This window comes from Engraulis encrasicolus, chromosome 21 (genome assembly GCF_034702125.1).
Source record: "Engraulis encrasicolus isolate BLACKSEA-1 chromosome 21, IST_EnEncr_1.0, whole genome shotgun sequence".
NCBI classification, from domain to species: domain Eukaryota; kingdom Metazoa; phylum Chordata; class Actinopteri; order Clupeiformes; family Engraulidae; genus Engraulis; species Engraulis encrasicolus.
The window spans coordinates 25,353,589-25,381,486 of NC_085877.1; the positions used below are offsets into that span (position 1 = coordinate 25,353,589).

A 27,898-nucleotide genomic window follows, 5' to 3' on the forward strand; every position below is an offset into this window, starting at 1 on the left:
TCATATGTCTGTAGGTCACGCTAAATAAGCAACTACAGTTGCAGCAAACTATAATGCACGTGCACACACACACACATGCGCACGTCCTCGACAATTGTTCCCGAATGCTGCATCGGAGTGCACCAATCATGCTAATTCACTCATTTTTCGAGTTCGCTATCGAATACTGTACCAGAAGTGTTGCAGCTCTCAAGCACGGCTAAACCCCTCTATACAAGAGGAAGTGTAGTAGCAGGGGATACTATATGAATCACTATATGTCTCCAAAGGCATGAAAGGGCAGACAAATACTGCTACGTATTCCTGGAAGCAGGGAAGGGATATGGTGGGTGTAAGGGGGGTAACACTCACAATATAGCTCAATCTGGAGGTCAGTCTTTGCTTTGAAGAGATCAGTATACTCAATATGGAGCTCATCCCAGTTTTTCTTCATCTCTGTTCAAACAAGTGGAATTCATGTACATAAAAAATATACGACTTCTGCCTATATATTGTATATATGTGAACTCAACAGGAAATCAGGTCTGACAAAATATCTCTTCGTTCGATGACGGTATTGGAACTGGGACTCACGGATAATTTGGTTCTGCATTTCTGTCTTTTCTTTTGTCATAGAGGCGTGCTCTTTCTGCAAATCCTCAAGCCGTCTCTTGGCCTCTGTTCAAGAGATGGAAGAGGAGTTTCACAGTCTCGGTTTGGGTGACCTCAAAGGAATTAGGGTTACTGTGCTATACTACATTGAAGTTAAACTGGGGATGATAAGGGTGAACAAATAGGATCGTGTGGATTGGCTGCAGCGGTTGTACTACACCCTTGTCTTGACCTCAATTTTTGAAGACACTTTTTTAGTTTCAATTGTACGAAGGTCCCATGCGTAAGATTTCTCTTCCTTTCCTCAAACTTGATAAGGCTTAAGAAGTGATAATATGATGATCGCTGTTTTGAACGCAGAAATGTCAATGCGAGGGAAATATTGTTCAAATTGTTGAAATTTGTATCAGATCGTTCATGGAATGTCCATGCAAAGTAACTCAATGCCCATGCAAATGTGGAAATGGGGAGCCAATAGCAATGCTTGAATTGTATTGACAAGTTTGTGAATGGGCATAAATTGGGGTAATGGACACCTGAAATGTTACACAGCGGACCTTAACGTAACTTCATTCACACAAATTGTAGATTCCACTGGTGTAGCTACCATCCCTTGGTGGACATTTGGGGACCATACAAAATCCTGTAGTGGATTTTGTTTTACAAAAAACATGATTGTTGGAATATCCATACCACTATATCCATACCAGTACAATCTCATACATTACCCTTGAGCTCCTGAGATAGTGTGCTAACTTCTGCTAGTGCATCTGTGAAAGCAGATATAACAGTTCATTAGCAGATTAATTAAGATTGATCCATTTAGAAGCCTTTTGCACGAATATGGATATTTCTCAAAAGCGCATCAATTTTGGCCACTTGTTTACATGTAAACAGAGCGTTAGTAATCCTGCATTGTAAAATGTATGCATACCTATAACCGGCAATTTTAGGCGATGTTTACATGTATGAAAATATTTTGTAAATGTGGATATTTTTTTTACCCGTTTTCATATAAGCACTACAAGTGGATAAAAAATAAAACCTTCATTGTGACAGGTGCATTTTTACATAAATGGGATGGTTTAAACCAGAGTTTTGAAATAAGCATTCTAAAACTCTTTGTAAGTGTAAACGAGAGGCCAAAACAGATGTGTTTTCCAAAATATCCATATACTGTACTACCTGTAAACAGCTTCTTAGTGCGTTTGTCTTGTCATGAATACTGATGCATCCACAAACACATAATGGGCATTATAGTAATAGCAATATGTACTCATATAGCACAATATAACAACTATACAATTAATTGAAAGTGATCAAAGTGCAAAGTGCTCAAATACACGTACACATACAGACATACACATTCCCACATCCATCCACACACCAGCTCTGGAAGCTGTGGCAGCAATTGTCCAGGGTTCACGTGAGAAAGTTATTGATTATGGATATGTGAGTATTGTGGATGTGTGGGTGCATTTACCATTTAGCTCCTTTTCTAATGCCAAGTTCTCCTTTGAGTATTTTGTCTTGGAGTCTGGAAAAACACAATTAGCAGAAAGACAGCCTATGAAATTCAGCCTGGCCTTGCCATTTGTTAACTGCAGAACTTTGAAGAAAACCTTGAGGTCCTTCCATAGTGTGGAATGGGGTCTGTTTTTCATTCATTTAAATTCTTAAAGTTGCATTAATAAGAAGATACATTACCGTCAAATTCATCTGAAGCTGCCTGGAGTTCTGCTCTCGTGTCTGTGAAGAGAGACATAACAGTTTGTTGGCTGATTAAGATTTATACATTTAATTATTGTTCATCTGTCGATCTGTTCTTTAGATAGATAGATAGACAGATCTTTGTTTTATATAGCGCCTTTCAAAACACCCAAGGTCGCTTTACATAATATCAGTGTAAGTGAGTGTAAGTATGTAGGTGTGTGCTTGTGAGTTCTGATACATCCACATACTGTATATTGTGCTTCATAGAAGCATGTTTTTGACAACTGTTTTTTGTGATGCCGTACCAGTTATCTTCTTTTCTAAACCCAAATAATCTTCTGCAGAGTATCTGGATTTAGCATATAGATAGAGCATATATAGGTTTATGTCAGAGAGAGACATTTTATTTACTTTGTAAAGAATGCTTTGCATAGGTCTACAGTATTTAAACACAAATTCTTCCTATTACAAGCATTGTAACGGCCATTGCCACAACAACTACTACTAGAGCAATTTCGATACTTGAAAATTGGTGGTGTTGAATATTCAAGGGGAAACAATCATGAAAAGACCTGAAAATAAGAAGTTTGAGAAGTGTAACCACACGCCAGCTCAGCATTGGAGCAGTGTAGCCAGACTTTTTTGCGAGAAAAAAACAACTGGCATCCTGAAAACAAGCCCAAAAGAAGCAACCGACTGCGGTCTGATAATTTCAGGTCCTGAAAACAAGCCCAAAAGAAGTGACAGAACACACACACAAAAATGTGGGGTGGGTTGTCAGTCACGTGTCTTGTCAGAGAAGACCTTGCTCTTTGCAAGCGTTTGTGTGGTAGATAAAACCCACTTAAATGACTGAGGCAGACACAGAGAATAGGACTTACAGTAACAGTGTTGTTGTGGGTTAACTTGTAAAAATGAGCGAGTTGTCATTGAGAAACAATAAGTTACATACATCCAATCACATACAACTCACAGACAGAGCAGGAACAAATATCAAGCCCAACCCTCAAAAGGACAAGTCCAAAAAAGACACAACCAAGACTGCACGAAATTTAAAGCGACCCCACAGAGTCGCTTAAAATAAGTGGAAGTGACAACTCTGCGTGGGAGGCACAGTACAACACCACTGAACTAAAGGTCCAGACAGATATTTCAGTGCTACCAAACTTTTACTATTGTTTACTATTGTTCTACCGCCGAACTCTGCTAGCTGCCATCCGTTACTCTCACCCCCCTAAACCTCACTCCCATCGGGGTTCTAACAACACCCGTGCAACCAAGATTATCCTGCGCATGGGAGGCACAGTACGATACCACTGAGGTAAAGGTCCAGACTGATAGCTCAGCATTATAGCATCTATATGAGGTTTTGGGAGGGAGGTTTACTAACGTTCTACTGCCAAACTTTGCTAGTTGTCAACCATATGAGGAATACCTAAAATTTTCAAACACTAACTGCATTCATGCACACAACTCATGGGTTCCAGTGGTGGCCTATTGAAATTAATAGATCACCCTGGAATCCATTTTGTTCTCTCCGAGTCCATACCACTACATTAATCTAAATATGCATTACCCTCAAGTCCCTCTAAAGCTGTGTTAAGTTCTGCACCCTTGACTGCGAAGAGACATAACAGTTTATTTGCAAGCTGAAAAGCACTGATCAAATTAATTGGTCATGAACACACACACACACACACACACACACACACACACACCTTTCCAAGCATCTTACTACTATTACTAATAATAATTCATTTACGGAAAGGGTACTTTGAATAACCAAGCAGCTGTATTAATCTGACATATTACCCTCAAGTGCCTCTGAAGCTGTCTTAAGTTCCACACGTGTGTCTGTGAATAAAACGCAACAATTGATTGACAAGTAGTGATCAGCTATATCCCTGAAACGAATGTGTGCATGATAGAATAGTCACCTACAGTTAAAACAAAAACTCAAAAAAGGTACTGAATTTGGTATTGGTCGTAGGTTGGGTAATGTAGTTACTGCACATTTGATAACAATATCTCTAAAACAGGACACATTCGGACCACCTTTCCAAGCATCTTTCTATCCTGACCTAATTTATTACATACATACAGAAATGGTAATTACGGAAAGGGTACTTTGAGTAACCATGCAGCTATATTAATCTGGCATATTACCCTCAAGTGCCTCTGAAGCTGTCCTAAGTTCCACACGTGTGTCTGTGAATAAAACGTAAAAGTTGATTGACAAGTAGCGATCCGTGATATCCCTGAAACGAATGTGTGCATGATAGAATAGTCACCTACAGTTAAAACAAAAACTCAAAAAAGGTACTGAATTTGGTATTGGTCGTAGGTTGGGTAATGTAGTTACTGCACATTTGACAACAATATCTCTAAAACAGGACACATTCGGACCACCTTTCCAAGCATCTTTCTATCCTGACCTAATTTATTACATACAGTAGATACAGAAATGGTAATTATTACTTATAATACTTGTGTCAGAAAAAAATATTACGAATATTACTATATATATTACTATACTATATTACTAAATATTACTATACCACCATTACTACTAATAATAATCAATTTACGAAAAGGGTACTTTGAATATCCCTGCATGCTATATTAATCTGACATATTACCCTCCAGTGCCTCTGAAGCTGTCCTAAGTTCCACACGTGTGTCTGTGAATGAAACATAACAGTTGACTGACGAGTTGACAATTAGTGATCAGTTATATCCCTGAAACGAATGTGTGCGGGATAGAATCGTCACCTCGTGTTAAGACAAAAACTCCAAAAATGTACTTAATTTGGGTTTTGTTATTTTCTAAAAAATACAGACCACCATACTGCTCTACAACGGCAAAGTGCAGTTACTACCCAAGTTTGAAACAGAGAAAAATGCCTTCTAAGTAGCGTATTGGTATTAGGTTGGGTAGTGTAGTTACTGCCAATTTGACAACAATTTCTCTGAAACAGGACGCATTCGGACCATAAGGCTTTATTCCAACATAATGGAGGTGTTATGGAAACCATTTTCAGGCTGAAGTCAGTTTTAACGAAATACGCCTTTGTACAGCAGCATAGGGGGAATGATTTTTTATTCCATGGTTGAACACTAGGGGCAGCACTTCCGCTGACAAATTAAATATTTGCCATGATCTCGTCAACCAGTGGTCTGGAGTGCGATAATGATGTATCGCAACGCAAACAATTAGCCTTTTTAGTCAATTACGTCAAACACATTCCAGTTTGAGGCAAAGGAGAAAAAAACAACTTCCGTTTTCCATAGAGAGAAGTGGGGTGTACGTTTATTTCTATGCCTCCGGATGCTACAAATGCTTCAAATGCATTGAATCGGAAGTGTCTGACATCACATTAAAAAAGGCTCATTCTTTCCCTGAATTATCTTAGATTTCAACTCCTGTCAGACCACATCCATGCACAGCTCCCCAGATCTTTCTTAGAGGGCCTTGTCCACTAGCCTGGCGACGCCATCCTATGCACTCCACCCAAAGATTTTGGCTCGGCACTTAGTCTGGCGAAACCCTACTAGCTTGGTTCGCTCACTGTTCTGCCAATCAGCGAACAGTTGAGAGTGGTGTCGCAGAACTCACCTGCGAATTTCGTTACTGATTGGTTAAGGTAACACTATTCACACTTTTTTTCCCACTTTATCGTAATAGTCATGCTAATAAAGCACAATATGTTTTTGGTAACACTTCCAAATAAGGGGCCATAATTAACAGTAAAGTAGCTACAACCTAATACTTAAGTAAGGGTTAATAACCATTACTTAATGCCACATTAGACACATATTAATTGTTATTAATGCATATGTTGAACATTAGTAAGCAGTTACTTAACTATTAGATAACTATTACATTGTGTTACAAGTTAATAGCATATTATTATTTAACTAATAGATAAGTAAGGGCACAGTTAATAGTTAAGTAGCTATCAGGTCATACTTAACTAAGGACCAAAATTAACACTTACATAATACAAAAGTAAGGCATAACTAATGGTTAATTAATACTTAAATATTGGGTTTTGGGACCCTTATATTAGAGTTGGCTGAGGATAACTAATGGTTAATTAATAGATAGATATTGTTGTTTGGGACCCTTATATTAGAGTTGGCTGCGGATAACTAATGGTTAATTAATCGATAGATATTGGTGTTTGGGACCCTTATATTAGAGTTGGCTGAGCATACCTAATAGTTAATTAATTAATCTACTGTGACATCTAGTTTTCAGCCGTTCAAATCACTGTAATAGTGGCAACAGGAGCCATTATATAGCAAGGATTAGACGTACACTTCTCAATGATGGTGGGGTGATGAGATGTAATTTTTTCATGTACCACTTATTAGTTTTAATGGTAAAAACCCTGCAATAAATGCAGAACATTATGAAGAGTAATAGTTTTGAAGCGAGACTAAACCATTCCTCTGTGATAATTAGGTTAATGTTTGAGAATATTAGCTCCAAGAAGAGCAGTGCATGATGGGTACCCAATCTACAGACAACAATATTTCTGTATTATTTAATCATTAGATATGCCTTGCTTTTGTATTAAGTAAGTGTTAATTAAGGTCCTTAGTTAAGTATGACCTAATAGCTACTTAACTATTAACTGTACCTAATCTAATGATTAAATAATACCGAAATATTGTTGTCTGTAGATTGCGTACCCATCATGCACTGCACTTCTTGGAGCTAATATTCTCAAACATTAACTTAATTATCACAAAGCAATGGTTTAGTTTTGCTTCAAAACTATTACTCTTCATAATGTTCTGCATTTATTGTAGGGTTTTTACCATTACAATTAATAAATGGTACATGAAAAAATTACATCTCATCACCCCACCATCATTGAGAAGTGTACGTCCAATCCTTGCTATATAATGGCTCCTGTTGCAACTATTATAGTGATTTGAACGAGTGAAAACTAGATGTCACAGTAGATTAATTAATTAACTATTAGGTATGCTCAGCCAACTCTATTATAAGGGTCCCAAACACCAATATCTATCGATTAATTAACCATTAGTTATCCGCAGCCAACTCTAATATAAGGGTCCCAAACAACAACATCTATCTATTAATTAACCATTAGTTATCCTCAGCCAACTCTAATATAAGGGTCCCAAAACTCAATATTTAAGTATTAATTAACCATTAGTTATGCCTTACTTTTGTATTAAGTAAGTGTTAATTTTGGTCCTTAGTTAAGTATGACCTGATAGCTACTTAACTATTAACTGTGCCCTTACTTATCTATTAGTTAAATAATAATATGCTATTAACTTGTAACACAAGGTAATAGTTATCTAATAGTTAAGTAACTGCTTGCTAATGCATTAATAACAATTAATATGTGTCTAATGTGGCATTAAGTAATGATTATTAACCCTTACTTAAGTATTAGGTTGTAGCTACTTTACTGTTAATTATGGTCCCTTATTTGGAAGTGTTACCATGTTTTTTAATTTGAATTCGAAACTCCAATGAATTTAAATAGCAGAGTAAAATCACGCAATCTCCCACCCTCCAAGGAGACGGATTCCTCTTAGCTGTGGCCAGACTGTTTGACGGAGTCAACAGTCGGCTTTGCCCAGGCTACATTACCAGCAGATAATAGCGTGGAATCAGTCTCATAAGTCAATCACAAAATTCAATTGGTGCATTGATGCCAAGTGCTATATATTTTGTAACAATGACATAGCAGTGCACAGAGAAGTCAGTGTCAGCTTCTAAAATCCAGCCTCAAAATCGTATCATCAACAGTCTGATGTTAAACTGGAGCAAGCAAGCATGCACAGTAAATATATGAGTTTGACCAAGCCTCAATCCACCTTATTACCCTACTCACTATCCCTGCCCATCACAACGTTTTCACGCACAGTATACCCACAACATTTCCAGTCTGCTAGCTCCGGTTAGGCTGCCCATAGCCCTTCTGAATAATTTAGCACTAGCAACTGCTACCAAAATCATTCATGGTATCGCTCTTGTAACTGTGGATTATAAACCATGATGCTATATGATGTTCCATTTTTACTTCCAGGCCCTGGAACACCAGTTTGGGAGCAAAGAGCACAACAGTCATACAAACTTCAAGATTTGAGGCTTTAAGGATTTGGTCTTCATAAAAGCATACATGTTCACATGAGAAATGTATTTTACTAACTTCGGGACTTGAGGCCTTTGGGGATGACTCTCTTTATAGATGTTTACATTTTCACTTTGAAAAATGTACTGTATTTCAGAGTGCTTGTACTAACTTTGGGACTTTGGAATGGCTCTCATTATAGACATACATTTTCACATGAGAACTGTATTTGTCAGTGCCTGTACTAACTACGGCGAAAACACGGGCCGCAACGACATTCAAGCGACAGAGAATCACTTCTGTACAGCAAGAGTGATATGAGCGATTGAAGCGACTAGAGTATGTCCGTTAAAAGCAGAATGCAAGCATTCCAACATTCCCATTGGCTGTGGCCACTGACCTCTATACAGTCATTGGCTTGTGGCGGCTGTCGCCGAACCGCGTCATAGCTAATTTGCGTAATATTAGCGTTTTGGAGAGCGCGCACATCCACATTAAACAGGTGCCAGACTTAAACACGATTAAACATGAAAAGAAGGAAGGTCCGCACACTGTTGCTGCTCCCGGTTTGTTAACACAACGTTTCGACCATGCAGTGGTCGTTTCGACCCAGGAGTTCAACTACAAACTGTCGGTCTCGTCACGCGAATCGCCTTTGGTCGCGCGACTCAATACAAAGCCAATTACTTCCGTCGCTCGCCTCGCTCATGTCACGGCCGGTGTATTCGTGCAGTTAGAGATTTGAAGTGTCTGGGGTGTCTCTTGATAGGTGCATACATACATATTCACATTTTAAATGTTTTGTGAATGCCTTACCATGTAGTATCTTTTCTAAAGCCAAATACTCCTCAGTGTACTTTGTATTAACCTCTAGAAAGAGAAACACACATTTCAATTAAACAGATCAAAGTGTTTAATTGTTCACATTAAAGTGTATACTAAGTGTATACTGTGTAGCTACTGTAATACTGGGGTAATATCTACTAGAGTGATATAGTAATATCTACTAATTTCTTGGTAATTATCACTTTTAACCACATACGACAAGCAATTACCATTCAGATTCCAGAATAATTTGACAGTATTTCAAGGATTTTGTAGCTACATGTGCACAAATGCTTGTAATTATAGTATGTGGTTAAAATAAGCCCCATCATTACCATGAAATTATTAATGTCCACTGAAGTAGTTAAAAGTGCTTCCACTATTACCATTACTACCGCTACTATTAATTATTAATGCTACTACTACTAAAGCCGGGCATACACTGAGCATTTTTTAGCATTTTTAGAGTCAGTCGCACAACTTCTTGGAAATCGTTTGATTTTTGGCTCAATCGGAGGTCAATAGTGAGTCTCGCATCGTGTAGTGTACATGGGGAAAGTGATTTCCCCTCAAGACCAGCTTGCGATCAGCAATCGTATGGTCATGAGAAAATCAAAACGGCTTGAAATTCTGGATGCCCCTGGTGAGTGAATCGCCCAGTTGAAGCAGTGCTATTTCACAATGTCCATGCACAAATTGCTGGGGCAGTGCCATTCACTCTTGAGCACATCCTCGTCTCCACCTCAGGTGCACGTTTCCCTTCCGCGCTTTTGTCATCTGCAGTTCCAGAAAACAAGTCTGTCATGTCGCAGAGTGTGAGCGCACTAGTCGCATGCAACCCTCGGGTCGTATAGTGTGAGGACGTCATGAGATGTGAACTTTTAAACCTTGTGATTCACTCCTACAGTGTGAAAAGGAGATGAATACCCATGACTGAAAAAAATGCAAAGTGTATGCCCGGCATAATACAACACAATACCAAAAACACTGAAGAATAGTTAAGTCCACAAGGGCTCCTTTGCACAAGACAAAAGTAATGTAGGTGAATGTGTGAGGGAGACACACCAAATCCAGAACTGAACTGAACTGAACTGAACTGAACTGATAAAGCACTACATCGGTGTAACCTGGTTGGCTTCAAATTTACAGTTGTTTGGAAACCAGATATGTATTTGACACTAATAGCGCATTCAGGCCGATTGAGAACCTTGTCAGTGCCCGTTCCCACACCTAATTGCGAACCGGCCGTCGTGTTCATGCCATAGATTTAAGCGTTCGCCAACCGGAAAGTTCATCCGGGTAACACAGTCACGTGCGGATAAGGTTCAGGGCCCGGTATGAACACGGGAGGTTCGCAGATAAGCACATTAGTGCCGAACAGAACTGGTGCCGGCACCGGCACCGGCTCCATTCTGGTCAGCCTGAAAGCCCTATAAGAGGCAATTAACTGAATACTAAAAGCCCAACTTACTGTAGTACTGTAAAGCTCACTTGACTAACTAATATGTCCAAGCAATTAAGATATGTTACACAACCTTCAGTTGTGTGGATTTAACTTCAAATTATTAATTGAATGATCAGACTACATCTACAGCTACAATCTACAGCAATATAGACTCTTTCTGCAGATGGGCCCGCCGAAGGGCCGGTGCACTCACTGCTGAAAAGACTCTGACCATGGTAATATCAAATATTTTCTTGGTAGAGTAAGATGATTCAAACTCTGCCCACCCACTGCAAAGGAATGTGCTCAAGTTTGGTCTCCTAAGGGTGTGTTGTCCCCTCCTTCTTCTTCTTTTTTTGTGGTGTTTGGTAATGACTTGCACAAACTTTGCGCTATTGACAACTACAGCGCCAAGGGAACTCCATTTATTCTCAACCTAAGGTCTCAAAAGGTCTCCTAAACGAACATCTGCAAAAGGGGCATTCACATGACATCACCTAGATCCAGGAAATGCCCAGGCTTGAATCATCTTACTCTATACTCTCCTTGGTAATATCTTGGATGGGAGTCCAGGGCCCGCATTTATCATGTGTAATTACAGTCATTTTATGGGTAAAGTGTGCGTGCGAACATTCCTGAGCAAAGCGTGGGATTTATGAACATGTATTTGAAATCTACGAACACCTCAGACCATGCGTGCAAGTGGAAGAAACATGAAATTGCAAATAATATTGACTGTGCCGTATACAGTTTGCTTTGAATTGCAGTGGACTATGACGTGTGCTATTTGACAGTGTTTACGTCCATGTGTGTCTCCTTCTTTTACTTTCGCCTTGTGTCGAAAGCACCTCCATTTCTGCCGCAGAATTTTCTATCTATGCACTTCCCACCAGCGTTTCATGTGACTTGTCAATCTGCATTTGTCCAAACAGGGTGATGCTTTCAAATTAACATTGCATTTGAATGTATTTTAAAACCATAAATGGTGACTTGGAGGCATTTCGAGATGCAAATTAACCAGAGTGTGTGCGTGCTCAGTGATTTGGAAGGTATGGGATTTATCATGCAGAGGTGTCTGTAGGAGCAGTCAACGCATGTTGGATAAATCCCTTTTTTTTACAGTGTAAGAGTTTAAAATAACACATTTTTTTACTGCATGTATTGGAATGTATTTCTTTTTCATTCATTTACACAAGTGAATGCTTACAGCTTTCATTCATGTGTACAAGTGAATGCTGACAGCTAATCTACTTTGAATAAACATAACCTGGATCACATATGCATTTCCATGCTGTGGTTATCTGAGTACAGCCTACATTACCCTTAAGTTCCTCTGACTTTTTGCCAAGCTCTGCCTTTGTGTCTGTGGAAGAGATGTACGGTAACAGTTCATTGGCAGTATGAATGTGCGCGATCAATTTCATTATTTTTTACTTGTCTTTTAAGTTGGAAGATATTGGCTTTGGTGATGTTGGGTGATATCCATGAAACAACTTCGTACAAGCAAGTACATGCATGGTAACTATATATGACATGACACTAATGCCTCTTTTCCACAGCAGGTTTTCTGGTTAGCCTACAGCTCGACACGCGCGACTCCAATGTCGCTTTTTGCTTCATGATTGAGCTATGTCGAATCCTTTTGAAAAGCAAAAGGAGTTGGCCAAGTCACGCTTTGTTGAGCTGTCGACCTACCAGAAGACTGGCAGTGGAAAAGAGGAATAATTGCACTATAAATGTGCAGTGAATGTATTTGGTTTGAAACATCAGATGAGAACAATGTTGCAAACTCTAACTAAGCCAACACACTTAATGATTGAATGGTATCACTGTCGTGGATTGATGATGTCATCAGCAATGGAAACTCACAAGAAATTGTTTAATGCATAGCCTGGATGTTTCAAACCAAAAACATTCACCACTCATTATTAGTGCTATCATAATTTAAAAAAACTGAAAATAGCATTTTTGGTGCCTGCATCTACTTGCATTTGCGAAGGCGTTTCGTGTATATCACCCAACACCACCAAACCTAGTATCACTAAACCTTTAATATGTCCACATGCACTCTATAGATGTACAGTGTAAAATTGTATTTCAGATATCTTACTATTAAGTTCGTTTAATAAGTCCAAGTATTCTTCCGCACTGTATCTTGTGTTAGCTTCTAGAAATAGATAGTGAAGAGAATTGTGTCAGGCAAAGTGAACATGTTTAGTCGTATCCATATTACAAATGTACTGCAACTTTTGTTTTTACCTCTACACACTGTACGTTTACAAACAGTAAAAAAATGCAGTGTCAATTCATCACTTAGAGACTCAATTTCACATCTTTTATATTGTGTTTTGACCCATAGTGCTTTCTTAGCGTTGAATCAAATTAATCAGATTAACATGTCATTTGAATGAATTTTAATACCAAATATGGTTACTTGGAGGCATTTCGGCATACAAATTACCCTGAGTGCGTGCGTGCACAGTAATTTGGAAGTTGTGGGATTTATCATGCAGAGGTGTCTGTGGGAGCAGTCAATGCATGTTGGATACATCTCGATTTTTTTTACAGTGTAAGAGTTTAAAATAACACATTTTTTTACTGTCTATATTGGAATGTATTTTCTTCTTCATTCATTTACACAAGTGAAGGCTTACAGCTTTCATTCATGTGTACAAGTGAATGCTGACAGCTAATCTACTTTGAATAAACATAACCTGGATCACATATGCATTTCCATACTGTGGCTATCTGAGTATAGCCTACATTACCCTTAAGTTCCTCCAACTTTTTGCCAAGCTCTGCCTTTGTGTCTGTGGAAGAGACGTACAGTAACAGTTCATTGGCAGGATGAATGAGCGTGATCAATTTAATTATTTTTTGCTTGTCTTTTAAGTTGGAAGATATTGGCTTTGGTGATGTTGTGTGAGATCCATGAAACACCTTCGTACAAGCAAGTAGATGCTTGCACTATATATGATATGACACTAAAGCCTCTTTTCCACTGCAGTTTTTCTGGTTAGCCTACAGCTCGACACAGCACGATTCGTCCGTGGATTTTTGCTTCATGTTTGAGCTGTGTCGAATCCTATTCGAAAAGCAAAAGGAGTTGGCCGAGTCACGCTTTGTCGAGCTGTAGGCCTACCAGAAATCAGGCAGTGGAAAAGAGTCATAATTGCACTATAAATGTAGGGTGACCAGATTTGGGTTTGTAAAAAGGAGGACACTTTTTTTGGGGGGGGGGTCATCGGTGTATCTGTGTATCTACAGGTATGAAAGTATATATGGGTATGAGGTATGACAGTAGGCCTATAAAGTATCAACGCATCCAAAATGGTCATTTGTTTAAAAGCCACTCGAACTTTTTGGCATGCACATTCATTTGTCTACCATAAATGACAATTAAAATCTCTTCAGTTACGCCTATGGGCCTATCACATAATTTGTGTGATCATATGATGCAGAGTGTGCCTTTGTTACAATCCTAGATAGTAGGCCTAACACCTATATTGGAGTAGCTTAACAGCATAACAATGCAGCTCAATTTCATAGGCCTATTCTAATTTCTGCATTAGGTTTTTAAAAATAGATTCACCATCATGTAGGCCCATCTCAGCCATTCCCCACAAAGATGAACAGCATTAGGCTATATAAAATTGGAAACTAAATATAAAAAACACAACATTTGTGGTTTTCAACTGAATTGATAATGAAGTTCTATTAGGCTACATTTTAGGCTTAATATGTTTATAAGACACCTCACAATTTACCCCTCCACTGCCATCCATTAGGCCTATTTAGCTAGGCTATTTGTAGTGGCATGGTGCTCAGAGATTAGCAATGGGCACTGCAGCCATTAAAAGAGGAACTGGAGTTTTACCTACCATTAATAAGATAACCCATACAGCGTTATCAATAACTGCAAAGGCAATAGACAGAAGAAGAAGCTTAATTTCTTAACTCAGGAATGAGTCCTTCTAGCTCCGAGAAATTGCTTTTGCAAATAACTTGGAAATGTCAGATCATGACAGAATTTTTAGGCTAAGTCTTGTAACAAGGTGTAACAAAACTTGTACCTCCCTAAATGATGGATTTGGTGGTGCTACTAGGCTTACTCCTTAGATTACCTTCATACCTGGCTTCAAACGCAGGATTTTTTTTTTCAACTCCACCGCGAACGTGCATTTACGTTTCTATCGGCATTGCAGTCCGTAGAACCGGCGGACAGATGCGCTTTCGCTTGTAAACATGGGGCGCACTGGTTAGTCCCCAAGGCTACGTCTTTCGGACACACGGTACGAAGTGGCTAGATTTGATGAGAAGGGCGTGACTAATTTGTGAACGGTAGAGAGAAACCTGCAGTGGAGTCAAATGGAACGGAGTGAAAATTACAGTGCAGATGAATTAGGTGGGTCTATATTTCAGGCAGTCCAACAAACTCCCGGACATTTCTGAAATTCCCCCCGGACATTTTTTTAGGTCTCAAAAGTAGGACATGTCCGGGGAAAACCGGACGTCTGGTCACCCTATATAAATGTGCAGTGAATGTGTTTGGTTTGAAACCTCAGATGAGAACAATGTTGCAAACTCTAACTAAGTCAACACGCTTAATGATTGAATGGTAGCACTGTCGTGGATTGATGATGTCATCAGCACTGGAAACTCACAAGAAATTGTTTAACACCCATAGCCTGGATGTTTCAAACCAAAAACATTCACCACTTATTATTAGTCCTATCATAATAAAAAAAATGGAAATAGCATTTTTAGTGCCTGCATTTACTTGCATTTGCGAAGGCGTTTCGTGTAGATCACCCAACATCACCAAACCTAATATCTTGACCTTTAATATGTCCACATGCACTTCATAGATGTACCGTGTAAAATTGTATTTTAGATGTCTTACTATTAAGTTCGTTTAATAAGTCCCAGTATTCTTCTGCACTGTATCTTGTCTTAGCTTCTACAAATAGATAGTGAAGAGAATTGTGTCAGGCAAAGTGAACATGTTTAGTCGTATCCATAATACAAATGTACTGCAACTTTTGTTTTTACCTCTACACACTGTACATTTACAAACAGTAAAAAAATGCAGTGTCAATTCATCACTTAGAGACTCGATTTCACATCTTTTATATTGTATTTTGACCCATAGTGCTTTCTTAGCGTTGAATCAAATTAATCAAATTAACATGTAATTTGAATGAATTTTAATACCATATATGGTTACTTGGAAGCATTTCGGGATACAAATTACCCTGACTGAGTGCGTGCGTGCTCAGTGATTTGGAAGTTGTGAGATTTATCATGCAGAGGTGTCTGTGGGAGCAGTCAATGCATGTTGGATAAATCCTGATTTTTTTTTTACAGAGTTTAAAATAACACATTTTTTACTGTCTATATTGGAATGTCTTTTCTTCTTCATTCATTTACACAAGTGAATGCTTACAGCTTTCAATCATTTGTACAAGTGAATGCTGACAGCTAATCTACTTTGAATAAACATAACCTGGATCACATATGCATTTCCATACTGTGGCTATCTCAGTATAGCCTACATTACCCTCAAGTTCCTCAGACTTTTTGCCAAGCTCTGCCTTTGTGTCTGTGGAAGAGACATACAGTAACAGTTCATTGGCAGGATGAATGAGCGTGATCAATTTAATTATTTTTTGCTTGTCTTTTAAGTTGGAATATATTGACTTTGGTGATGTTGGGTGAAATCCATGAAACACCTTCGTACAAGCAAGTAGATGCTTGCACTATATATGATATGACACTAAAGCCTCTTTTCCACTGCAGTTTTTCTGATTTGCCTACAACTCGACACAGCACGATTCGTCGTGGCTTTTTGCTTCATGTTTGAGCTGTGTCGAATCCTATTCGAAAGGCAAAAGGAGTTGGCCGAGTCACGCTTTGTCGAGCTGTAGGCCTACCAGACATCCGGCAGTGGAAAAGAGTCATAATTGCACTGTAAATGTGCAGTGAATGTGTTTGGTTTGAAACCTCAGATGAGAATAAATTTGCAAACTGTAACTAAGTCAACACGCTTAATGATTGAATGGAAGCACTGTCGTGGATTGATGATGTCATCAGCACTGGAAACTCACAAGAAATTGTTTAATACCCATAGCCCGGATGTTTCAAACCAAAAACGTTCACCACTTATTATTAGTCCTATCATGATTAAAAAAAACTAAAAATAGCATTTTTGGTGCCCGCATTTACTCGCATTTGCGAAGGCTTTTCGTGCATATCACCCAACATCACCAAACCTATTATCACCAAACCTTTAATATGTCCACATGCACTTTATAGATGTACAGTGTAAAATTTTATTTCAGATGTCTTACTGTTTAGTTCCTTTATTAAGTCCAAATATTCTTCCGCACTGTATCTTGTCTTAGTTTCTACAAATAGATAGCGAAGGGAATTGTGTCAGGCAAAGTCAACATGTTTAGTCGTATCCATCAGGCTTGTACGAAATTCCGAATTGGATGAATTTGAATTCAAAGTGAGGCCATAATACGAACACTAGGTAGTGTCATTACTTTGAATTTCTTTGAATTTAAGCTACACCACCCATTGAGAGTACATAGAACACCACCACCTAGTGTTCATATTTTGGCATTACTTTGAATTCAAAGTCATTCAATTCGGAATTTTGTACAAGCCTGGTATCCATTAGCCTGATAAACCAGCCTAAATGTGAGACCGGAGCAATTTAGTCTGGCCCCGATGAACGATACCTCCGAAGATTGTTGATGAGAACAACCTGTTGTTTTTTCAAACCGTGCTGGCGCTCTGACCAATCGGCGATCTTTGCCGTTGATGTGCTTTCCCAACGGTGTTGCGAGATTCGTCCTCACTCTCTCAAAACCCTGCCCGCTTTGATTCAAAACAAATCTCTCCGTTGTGATAGGGTTTGCCAGACTCAGGGCACAGTGTTCAAAACATTCTCAAATCCGAGGCCAGACCCACTCGCAGGTTTACCAGGCTAGGTATCCATATCACAAATGTACTGCAACTTTTGTATTTACCTCTACACACTGTACATTTACAAACAGTAAAAAAATGCAGTGTCAATTCATCACTTAGAGACTCGATTTCACATCTTTTATATTGTATTTTTATCCCATAGTGCTTTCTTAACGTTGAATAAAATTAATCAAATTAACATGTCATTTGAATGAATTTTAATACCAAATATGGTTACTTGGAGGCATTTCGGGATGCAAATTACCCCGAGTGCGTGCGAGCTCAGTGATTTGGAAGGTGTGGGATTCATCATGCAGAGGTGACTGTAGGAGCAGTCAATGCATGTTGGATAAATCTCGATTTTTTTTTACAGTGTAAACGTTTAAAATAACACATTTTTTTACTGTGTATATTGGAATGTATTTTCTTCTTCATTCATTTACACAAGTGAATGCTTACAGCTTTCAGTCATGTGTACAAGTGAATGCTGACATCTAATATACTTTGAATAAACCTGGATCACATATGCATTTCCATACTGTGGCTATCTAAGTATAGCCTACATTACCCTTAAGTTCCTCTGACTTTTTGCCAAGCTCTGCCTTTGTGTCTGTGGAAGAGACGTACGGTAACAGTTCATTGGCAGGATGAATGAGCGTGATCAATTTAATTCTTTTTTGCTTGTCTTTTAAGTTGGAAGATATTGGCTTTGGTGATGTTGGGTGATATCCATGAAACAACTTCATACAAGCAAGTAGATGCATGTAATATATATGATATGACACTAATGCCTCTTCTCCACTGCAGGTTTTCTGGTTAGCCTACAGCTCGACATCACACGACTCCAACGTTGCTTTTTGCTTCATGATTGAGCTGTGTCGCATCCTTTTTTTGATAAGCAAAAGGAGTTGGCCGAGTCACGCTTTGTCGAGCTGTAGGACTACCAGAAATCCGGCAGTGGAAAAGAGTCATAATTGCACTATAAATGTGCAGTGAACGTTTTTGGTTTGAAACCTCAGATGAGAACAATGTTGCAAACTCTAACTTAGCCAACACGCTTAAAGGTTGAATGGTAGCACTGTCGTGGATTGATGATGTCATCAGCACTGGAAACTCACAAGAAATTGTTTAATACCCATAGCCTGGATGTTTCAAACCAAAAACATTCACCACTTATTATTAGTGCTATCATAATAAAAAAAAAACCCCTGAAAATAGCATTTTTAGTGCCTGCATTGACTTGCATTTGCGAAGGCGTTTCGTGTATATCACCCAACACCACCAAACCTAATATCTTCACCTTTAATATGTCCACATGCACTTAAGATACAGTGTAAAATTGTATTTCAGATGTCTTACTATTTAGTTCCTTTATTAAGTCCAAGTATTCGTCCGCACTGGATGTTGTCTTAGCTTCTACAAATAGATAGTGAAGAGAATTTTGTCAGGCAAAGTCAACATGTTTAGTCGTATCCATATTACAAATATACTGCAACTTTTGTTTTGACCTCTACACACTGTACGTTTACAAACAGTAAAAAGTGTTCATTCAACACTTAGAGACTCAATTCCACATCTTTTATATTGTACTTTGTCCCAGAGTGCTTTCTTAGTGTTGAATTAAATTAACATTGCATTTGAATGTATTTTAAAACCATAAATGGTAACTTGGAGGCATTTCGGGATACAAATTACCCCGAGTGCGTGCGTGCTCAGTGATTTGGAAGGTGTGGGATTTATCATGCAGAGGTGACTGTAGGAGCAGTCAACGCATGTTGGATAAATCCCAATTTTTCTTTTACAGTGTAAGAGTTTAAAATAACATTTTTACTGTGTATATTGGAATGTATTTTCTTCTTCATTCATTTACACAAGTGAATGCTTACTGCTTTCATTCATGTGTACACATGAATTTCTGACGGCTAATCTACTTTGAATAAACATAACCTGGATCACATATGCATTTTCATACAGTGGTTGTCAGAGTATAGCCTACATTACCCTTAAGTTCCTCTGACTTTTTGCCAAGCTCTGCCTTTGTGTCTGTGGAAGAGACGTACGGTAACAGTTCATTGACAGGTTGAATGAGCATGATCAATTTAATTATTTTTTGCTTGTCTTTTAAGTTGGAAGATATTGGCTTTGGTGATGTTGGGTGATATCCATGAAACACCTTCGTACAAGCAAGTAGATGCATGTACTATATATGATATGACACAAATGCCTCTTTTCAACTGCAGGTTTTCTGGTTGGCCTACAGCCAATCCTATTCGAAAAGCAAAAGGATTTGGCTGAGTCACGCTTTGTCGAGCTGTAGGCCTACCAGAAAACCGGCAGTGGAAAAGAAGCAAAATTGCACTATAAATGTGTAGTGAATGTATTTGGTTTGAAACATCAGAGGATAACAATGTTGCAAAGTCTATATAAGCCAACACGCTTAATGATTGAATGGTAGCACTGTCACTGATTCATGATGTCATCAGCACTGGAAACTCACAAGAAATTGTTTAATACACATAGCCTGGATGTTTCAAACCAAAAACATTCACCACTCATTATTAGTGCTATCATAATTTTAAAAATTGAAAATAGCATTTTTAGTGCCTGCATTTACTTGCATTTGCGAAGGCGTTTCGTGTATATCACCCAACATCACCAAACCTAATATCTTGACCTTTAATATGTCCACATGCACTTTAAAGATGTACAGTGTAAAATTGTATTTCAGATGTCTTACTATTTAGTTCCTTTATTAAGTCCAAGTATTCTTCCGCACTGTATCTTGTCTTAGCTTCTACAAATAGATAGCGAAGGGAATTGTGTCAGGCAAAGTCAACATGTTTAGTCGTATCCATATTACAAATGTACTACGACTTTTGAGTTTACCTCTACACACTGTACGTTTACAAACAGTAAAAAATGTAGTGTTAATTCATCACTTAGAGACTCGATTTCACATCTTTTATATTTTCCCAGAGTGCTTTCTTAGTGTTGATTCAAATGAATCAATGAACAAGGCATTTGAATGTATTTTCATACAATATAATGGTTACTTGGGGGCATTTCGGGATGCAAATTAACCAGAGTGCGTGCGTGCTCAGTGATTTGGAAGTTGTGGGATTTATCATGCAGAGGTGTCTGTGGGAGCAGTCAACGCATGTTGGATAAATCACTTTTCTTTACAGTGTAAGAGTTTAAAATAAAAAAAATGTTACCGTCTATATTGGATTGTATTTTCTGTTTCATTCATTTATACAAGTGAATGCGTACAGCTTTCATTCATGTGTACAAGTGAATGCTGACAGCTAATCTACTTTGAATAAACATAACCTAGATTACATGTGCTTTTCCATACTGTGGCTATCTGAGTATAGCCTACATTACCCTTAAGTTCCTTTGACTTTGTGCCAAGCTCTGCCATTGTGTCTGTGGAAGAGACGTATGGTCACAATTTATTGGCAGGATGATTGAGCGCGATCACTTTCATTCTTGTTTGCTTGTCTTTTAAGTTGGAAGATATTGACTTTGATGATTTTGGGTGATATCCATGAACTACCTTCATACAAGCAAGTAGATGATTGCACTATATATGATATGACACTAATGCCTCTTTTCCAATGCAGGTTTTCTGGTTTGCCTACAGCTCGACACAGCACAATTCGGCCGTCGCCTACCAGAAAACCGGCAGTGGAAAAGAGGCATAATTGCACTATAAATGTGTAGTGAATGTATTTGGTTTGAAACATCAGAGGAGAACAATGTTGCTAACTCTAACTAAGCCAACACGCTGATTGAATGGTGGCACTGTCGTGGGTTGATGATGTCATCAGCACTGGAAACTCACAAGAAATTGTTTAATATACATAGACTGGATGTTTCAAACCAAAAACATTCACCACTCATTATTAGGGCCAACATAATTTTTAAAAAATGAAAATAGCATTTTTAGTGCCTGTATTTACTTGCATTTGTGAATATAACCCAACATCACCAAACCTAATATCTTGTCTTTTAATATGTCCACATGAACTTTATAGATACACAGTGTGAAATTGTATTTCAGATGTCTTACTATTTAGTTTCTTTAATAGGTCCAAGTATTCTTCCGCACTGTATCTTGTCTTAGCTTCAACAAATAGATAGTGAAGAGAATTGTGTCAGGCAAAGTCAACATGTTTAGTCGTATCCATATTACAAATATACTGAAACTTTTGTTTTGACCTCTACACACTGTACGTTTACAAACAGTAAAAAGTGTTCATTCAACACTTAGAGACTAAATTCCACATCTTTTATATTGTACTTTGTCCCAGAGTGCTTTCTTAGTGTTGAATCAAATGAACATTGCATTTGAATGTAAAAAAAAAAAGAAAAAAAACATAAATGGTAACTTGGAGGCATTTCGGGATACAAATTACCCCGAGTGCGTGCGTGCTCAGTGATTTGGAAGGTGTGGGATTTATCATGCAGAGGTGACTGTAGGAGCAGTCAACGCATGTTGGATAAATCCCAATTTTTCTTTGACAGTGTAAGAGTTTAAAATAACATGTTTACTCTGTATATTGGAATGTATTTTCTTCTTCATTCATTTACACAAGTGAATGCTTACTGCTTTCATTCCTGTGTATATGTGAATTTCTGAAGGCTAATCTACTTTGAATAAACATAACCTGGATCACATATGCATTTCCATACTGTGGTTATCTGAGTATAGCCTACATTACCCTTAAGTTCCTCTGACTTTTTGCCAAGCTCTGCCTTTGTGTCTGTGGAAGAGACGTACGGTAACAGTTCATTGACAGGTTGAATGAGTGTGATCAATTTCATTATTTTTTGCTTGTCTTTTAAGTTGGAAGATATTGGCATTGATGATGTTGGGTGATATCCATGAAATACCTTCGTACAAGCAAGTATATACATGTACTATATATGATATGACACAAATGCCTCTTTTCAACTGCAGGTTTTCTGGTTGGCCTACAGCCAATCCTATTCGAAAAGCAAAAGGAGTTGGCTGAGTCACGCTTTGTCGAGCTGTAGGCCTACCAGAAAACCGGCAGTGGAAAAGAAGCATCATTGCACTATAAATGTGTAGTGAATGTATTTGGTTTGAAACATTAGAGGAGAACAATGTTGCAAAGTCTAAATAAGCCAACACGCTTAATGATTGAATGGTAGCACTGTCGCTGATTCATGATGTCATCAGCACTGGAAACTCACAAGAAATTGTTTAATACACATAGCCTGGATGTTTCAAACCAAAAACATTCACCACTCATTACTAGTGCTATCATAATTTAAAAAATTGAAAATAGCATTTTTAGTGCCTGCATTGACTTGCATTTGCGAAGGCGTTTCGTGTATATCACCCAACATCACCAAACCTAATATCTTGACCTTTAATATGTCCACATGCACTTTATAGATGTACAGTGTGAAATTGTATTTCAGATGTCTTACAATTTAGTTCCTTTATTAAGTCCAAGTATTCTTCCGCACTGTATCTTGTCTTAGCTTCTACAAATAGAAAGTGAAGAGATTGTGTCAGGCAAAGTCAACATGTTTAGTCGTATCCATTTTACAAATGTGCTGCAACTTTAGCTTTTACCTCTACACACTATACCTTTACAAACAGTAAAAAAACAGTGTTAATTCAACACTTAGAGGCTCGATTTCACATCTTTTATGTTGTATTATGTCCCAGAGTGCATTTTTAGTGTTGAATGAAATTAATCAAATTAACATGGCATTTGAATGTTTTTTAATACCATATATGGTTACTTGGAGGCATTTCGGGAGGTAAATTACCCCGAGTGCGTGCGTGCTCAGTGTTTTAGAAGGTGTGGGATTTATCATGCAGAGTTGTCTGTACGAGCAGTCAACGCATGTTGGATAAATCACTTTTCTTTACAGTGTAAGAGTTTAAAATAACATTTTTGACTGTGTATATTGGAATGTATTTTCTGTTTCATTCATTTACACAAGTGAATGCGTACAGCTTTCATTAATGTGTACAAGTGAATGCTGACAGCTAATCTACTTTGAATAAACATAACCTGGATCACATATGCATTTCCATACTGTGGTTATCTGAGTATAGCCTACATTACCCTCAAGTTCCTCTGACTTTGTGCCAAGCTCTGCCTTTGTGTCTGTGGAAGAGATATACGGTAACAGTTCATTGGCAGGATGAATGAGCGCGATCAATTTCATTTTCATTTGCTTGTCTTTTAAGTTGGAAGATAATGACTTTGGTGATGTTAGGTGATATCCATGAAACACCTTCGTACAAGCAAGGAGATGCATGCACTATACATATGATATGACACCAATGCCTCTTTTCCACAGCAGGTTTTCTGGTCGGCCTACAGCTCGAAACAGCGCGACTCGGACGTCGCTTTTTGCTTCATGATTGAGCAGTGTCGAATCCTATTCGAAAAGCTAAAGGAGTTGGCAGAGTGACGCTTTGTCGAGCTGTAGGCCTACCAGAAAACCGACAGTGGAAAAGAGGCATAATTGCACTATAAATGTGTAGTGAATGTACAGTATTTGATTTGAAACATCGGATGAGAACAATGTTGCAAACTCTGCAAGCCAACACGCTTAATGATTGAATGGTAGCACTGTCGTGGATTGATGATGTCATCAGCACTGGAAACGCACAAGAAATTGTTTAATACACATAGCCTGGATGTTTCAAACCAAAAACATTCACCACTCATTATTAATGCTATCATAATTTTAAAAAACATTGAAAATAGCATTTTTAGAGCCTGCATTTACTTGCATTTGCAAAGGCGTTTCTTGTATATCACCCAACATCACCAAACCTAATATCTTGACCTTTAATATATCCACATGCACTTTATAGATGTACAGTGTAAAATTGTATTTCAGTCTTACTATTTAGTTCGTTTAATAAGTCCAAGTATTCTTCCGCACTGTATCTTGTCTTAGCTTCTACAAATAGATAGTGAAGAGAATTGTGTCAGGCAAAGTCAACATGTTTAGTCGTATCCATATTGCAAATATACTGCTACTTTTGCAATGCAGTGTTAATTCAACACTTAGAGACTCAATTTCACATATTGTATATTCTATTTTGTCCTGAAGTGCTTTCTTAGTGTTGAATCAACAGTGCATTTATTATTTTGCCACTTCTATAGAAGTATTACTAGCAGTTTTGTGTTGGTTGAAATTAAAGATCCAGTAAGTAAGCATTAAAGGTGCACTGGATGGTGGCCAGAGTTGGTATTGTAACTATGCTGATTATTGAAACGTCTACTGCAAAATTTGATCTTTTCCTGAATATTTGCTAAATAATGAATTCATATTTACTAGTATGACCAAAGTACAGTATGTTTTGCAGCTAAAATTGTCTGTTTCTGGACATTCCAAATGGCACACAATGGAGAAGATCCCCCTATTCGTGTATGAAAACTGCAATTTTCCCAATCTTAGTGAACACTTAGAATTTGATGGTGGTAGTGTGCATTAGTGAAAAAGGTAACATTTATGAATGGGCAGCATAAATTCTGGAATGAAACAGCTAAAAATATTACACAGTGCACCTTTAACTTAAAGTAAAATTTATAGCATGAGAATACTCACAGTGAATGTTGGTAGTAAATCTTAGTTAAAAATTGTGAACAGCCAACACAAATGTTGATCCTGTTGCACACGTCGCACAGACCTTTAAGTTGACCTTTAGACATTAAGAGCCCGGGAAATGCTTGCTGTTTGAGTCTATCGCGACCTCAACATGGAAGTTCTGAAGATCACCCCTCCCGTAAGCACCCATCTGCGTACCTTGGGCTCAGTTGAGCAAAATTGATATAAAAATGCATGGCAATGCTAAATGTGTACGCTCACGTGTATCCTGCAGCAAGCATAACCCAGGTCTAAATTGTACACTCCAGTGTTGTAGCTATCATCTTCTTGTGGCCGTTTGCAGACTATAGACTATCACGTCAGTCATTTACCAAAAAACTACTTGGAAAATCCATTGGCCCATCACTAGAGTCGCATTCAGGCCGACAGAGAACCGTGCCAGGGCCTGTTCCCACACCTAGTCTCGAACTACCGCTCAGCAAGGCTAAGTGTTCAGGAACTGGATAGTTTGTTCGCGATGCAAACTGAGAACACATCAGAACACATCACATAACAAATCGACACATACGGAAAAGTGCAAGGGTGGTTCGCAGGTATGAGGTATGAACACGGGTGGTTCGCATGTAAGCACTGTAGTTCCGAACGTAACTGGTGTGGGAATGGACACAGTACCGTTCTGGTGGGCCTGAAAACACTATATGTTAACGGGAGTATACATTACCGTCAAGTTCATCTGATTTCGTCTTGAGCTGTTTACGTGTGTCTGTGAAAGACACCAATAAAATTAACAGTTCACTGGCTGATTGAATAAAGAGTGATTAATTTCATTATACGGTAGATTGTTTGTCCAGTAGTTTGCCGTGAGTATTGATACACACTTTATATGTACGTAAATGTCCATAAATCAGGGAAAATCACCATACACTGGTCAGCTTTGATTTCCTGAATATTTATTTTCATCATTTTAGGGATTAAAATGCACATTTGGAGCACCTGGACATTGGCTGTGCATGGGAACTTTTTTTTTAAAAATGAGAACTACCTTTGAAAGTGCCTTACCATTTAACTGCCTTTGTAAGTTTAAGTATTGTTCTGCAGTATATCCTGTGCCAGCATCAAGAAATCAATAATAAATATGATTAGATCACAAAAAGACACGTTTAATTTCTTTACAGCGTTTAAGTCAAGACCGCCTAGTCTGAGAAGTTACCAAGAAGTTACCAAAGCCGGAGGGCATCAAGACCAATACCAAGATCAAGACCAAGACAGACCAGTCGAGACCAAGACCAAGAGATGTCAAGAGCAAAAACCAACTAGTGATGCAGCCGACAGAAAGACAAGACGAGCCGAGTGAGGTGAAGACCGAGACAAGACCAAGACCACATAAAATTGGTCTTGACACCATTCTCGAGTCCTACAACACAGTTCGTACTATAATTAAATTGCAAGTCCATGGACCACAAGTTGCATGTCCACATTGAATCCATATACTCTAGCAAATCTGTATACTCTATACGCTACTTTTTACAAAAAATATATAGAGAGTGAGATATAGAACAGTATATAGAACAGAAGAGAGAAATAGAACCGGTCAAGAAGATAACTTTGTGAAAAGTTGCGTATGCAACTGTTGCATTTGAATAAGAGCATAACACATAGTATATGATTATGTACAAATTTATTGAAGACCGCTATGACTAAGACTAACTACTACTACTATTACTACTTCTACTACTACTACTACTACTATTAATGATATTAACAATAATAATGATAATAATAATAACAATATTGATAATTATAATTATAATGATAAATATAATGATGATTATGATGATTGTAATATGAACTTTATACATTTATCCAAATCTGTATGTTGCATATACCATTACAATACATGTGTTTATTTTTCACTCTCAACTCCTACCAGCATGTTTTATATACTTACCACTTCTTCACATGTTTTACTGTACATATTTATACATTTTGTTACACTCTAATGTAACATAAAATTAAATTTGTAAATCATGCAACATACTCACCACTGTAAACCTTTGCGCATCTTTTTCGAAATTCTACATGAAAAAACATGACAATCTTTACCACCAGGAATCATCCTGTAATCGCTGAGCAACTGAGACATAAGCAAAGACAATATGGTAACCAAGATGAATAATCCACTCAAATTAGAGATTGGCAGGAATTTGAAATGCATGCTTTCGAAAATGCATGATTCCAAAATGGCACAGGGTTCAGTTACATTATGGTTGGTTTTGGGGAATGGAAATTTACCACATTTACCATTATTGCATTACAATTAACAAACCCAACTCTTACCCTAATTCCCACCGTATACTACTACATACTGTAGAGTAGCACCTAATTCAGAGTGAAATAGTAAAAAAAAAAAAAACAGCATACTCACCAGTGCTATTGTAGTTTATTTTGTCAAGATTCGATTCACATTTTTTGCCAAAAAGATCTGTAAAAAAAATAATAAACAAACAAACAACTGGTCATTCATAGTAGCAGTCACCCTGATGACTGGTCATCAGTGATAGGGAAACCTGGATTCAGAAACTGCCATCAAGTGCCACATATTCCAAAGTACCTGATT

At 38.0% G+C, this 27,898-nt stretch overlaps 1 protein-coding gene across 1 annotated transcript in view; it reads right to left on the reverse strand.

The window, feature by feature from the left end:
* Window positions 1-27,746, reverse strand: part of LOC134437733 (C-type lectin domain family 4 member M-like) — a 50,590-nt gene extending 22,844 nt beyond the window's left edge. Inside the window, exons 1-7 of the mRNA XM_063187251.1 lie at window positions 27,707-27,746; window positions 27,324-27,356; window positions 2,299-2,340; window positions 2,075-2,128; window positions 1,320-1,361; window positions 574-657; window positions 352-435 (exon numbers count right to left, since the gene is read on the reverse strand). Coding sequence (XP_063043321.1) covers window positions 352-435; window positions 574-613 — 124 coding nt within the window. The 5' untranslated portion in view covers window positions 614-657; window positions 1,320-1,361; window positions 2,075-2,128; ... (1 more) ...; window positions 27,324-27,356; window positions 27,707-27,746. The remainder of the gene's footprint in view (window positions 1-351; window positions 436-573; window positions 658-1,319; window positions 1,362-2,074; window positions 2,129-2,298; window positions 2,341-27,323; window positions 27,357-27,706) is intronic.
* Between the last annotated feature and the right edge of the window lie 152 nt (window positions 27,747-27,898).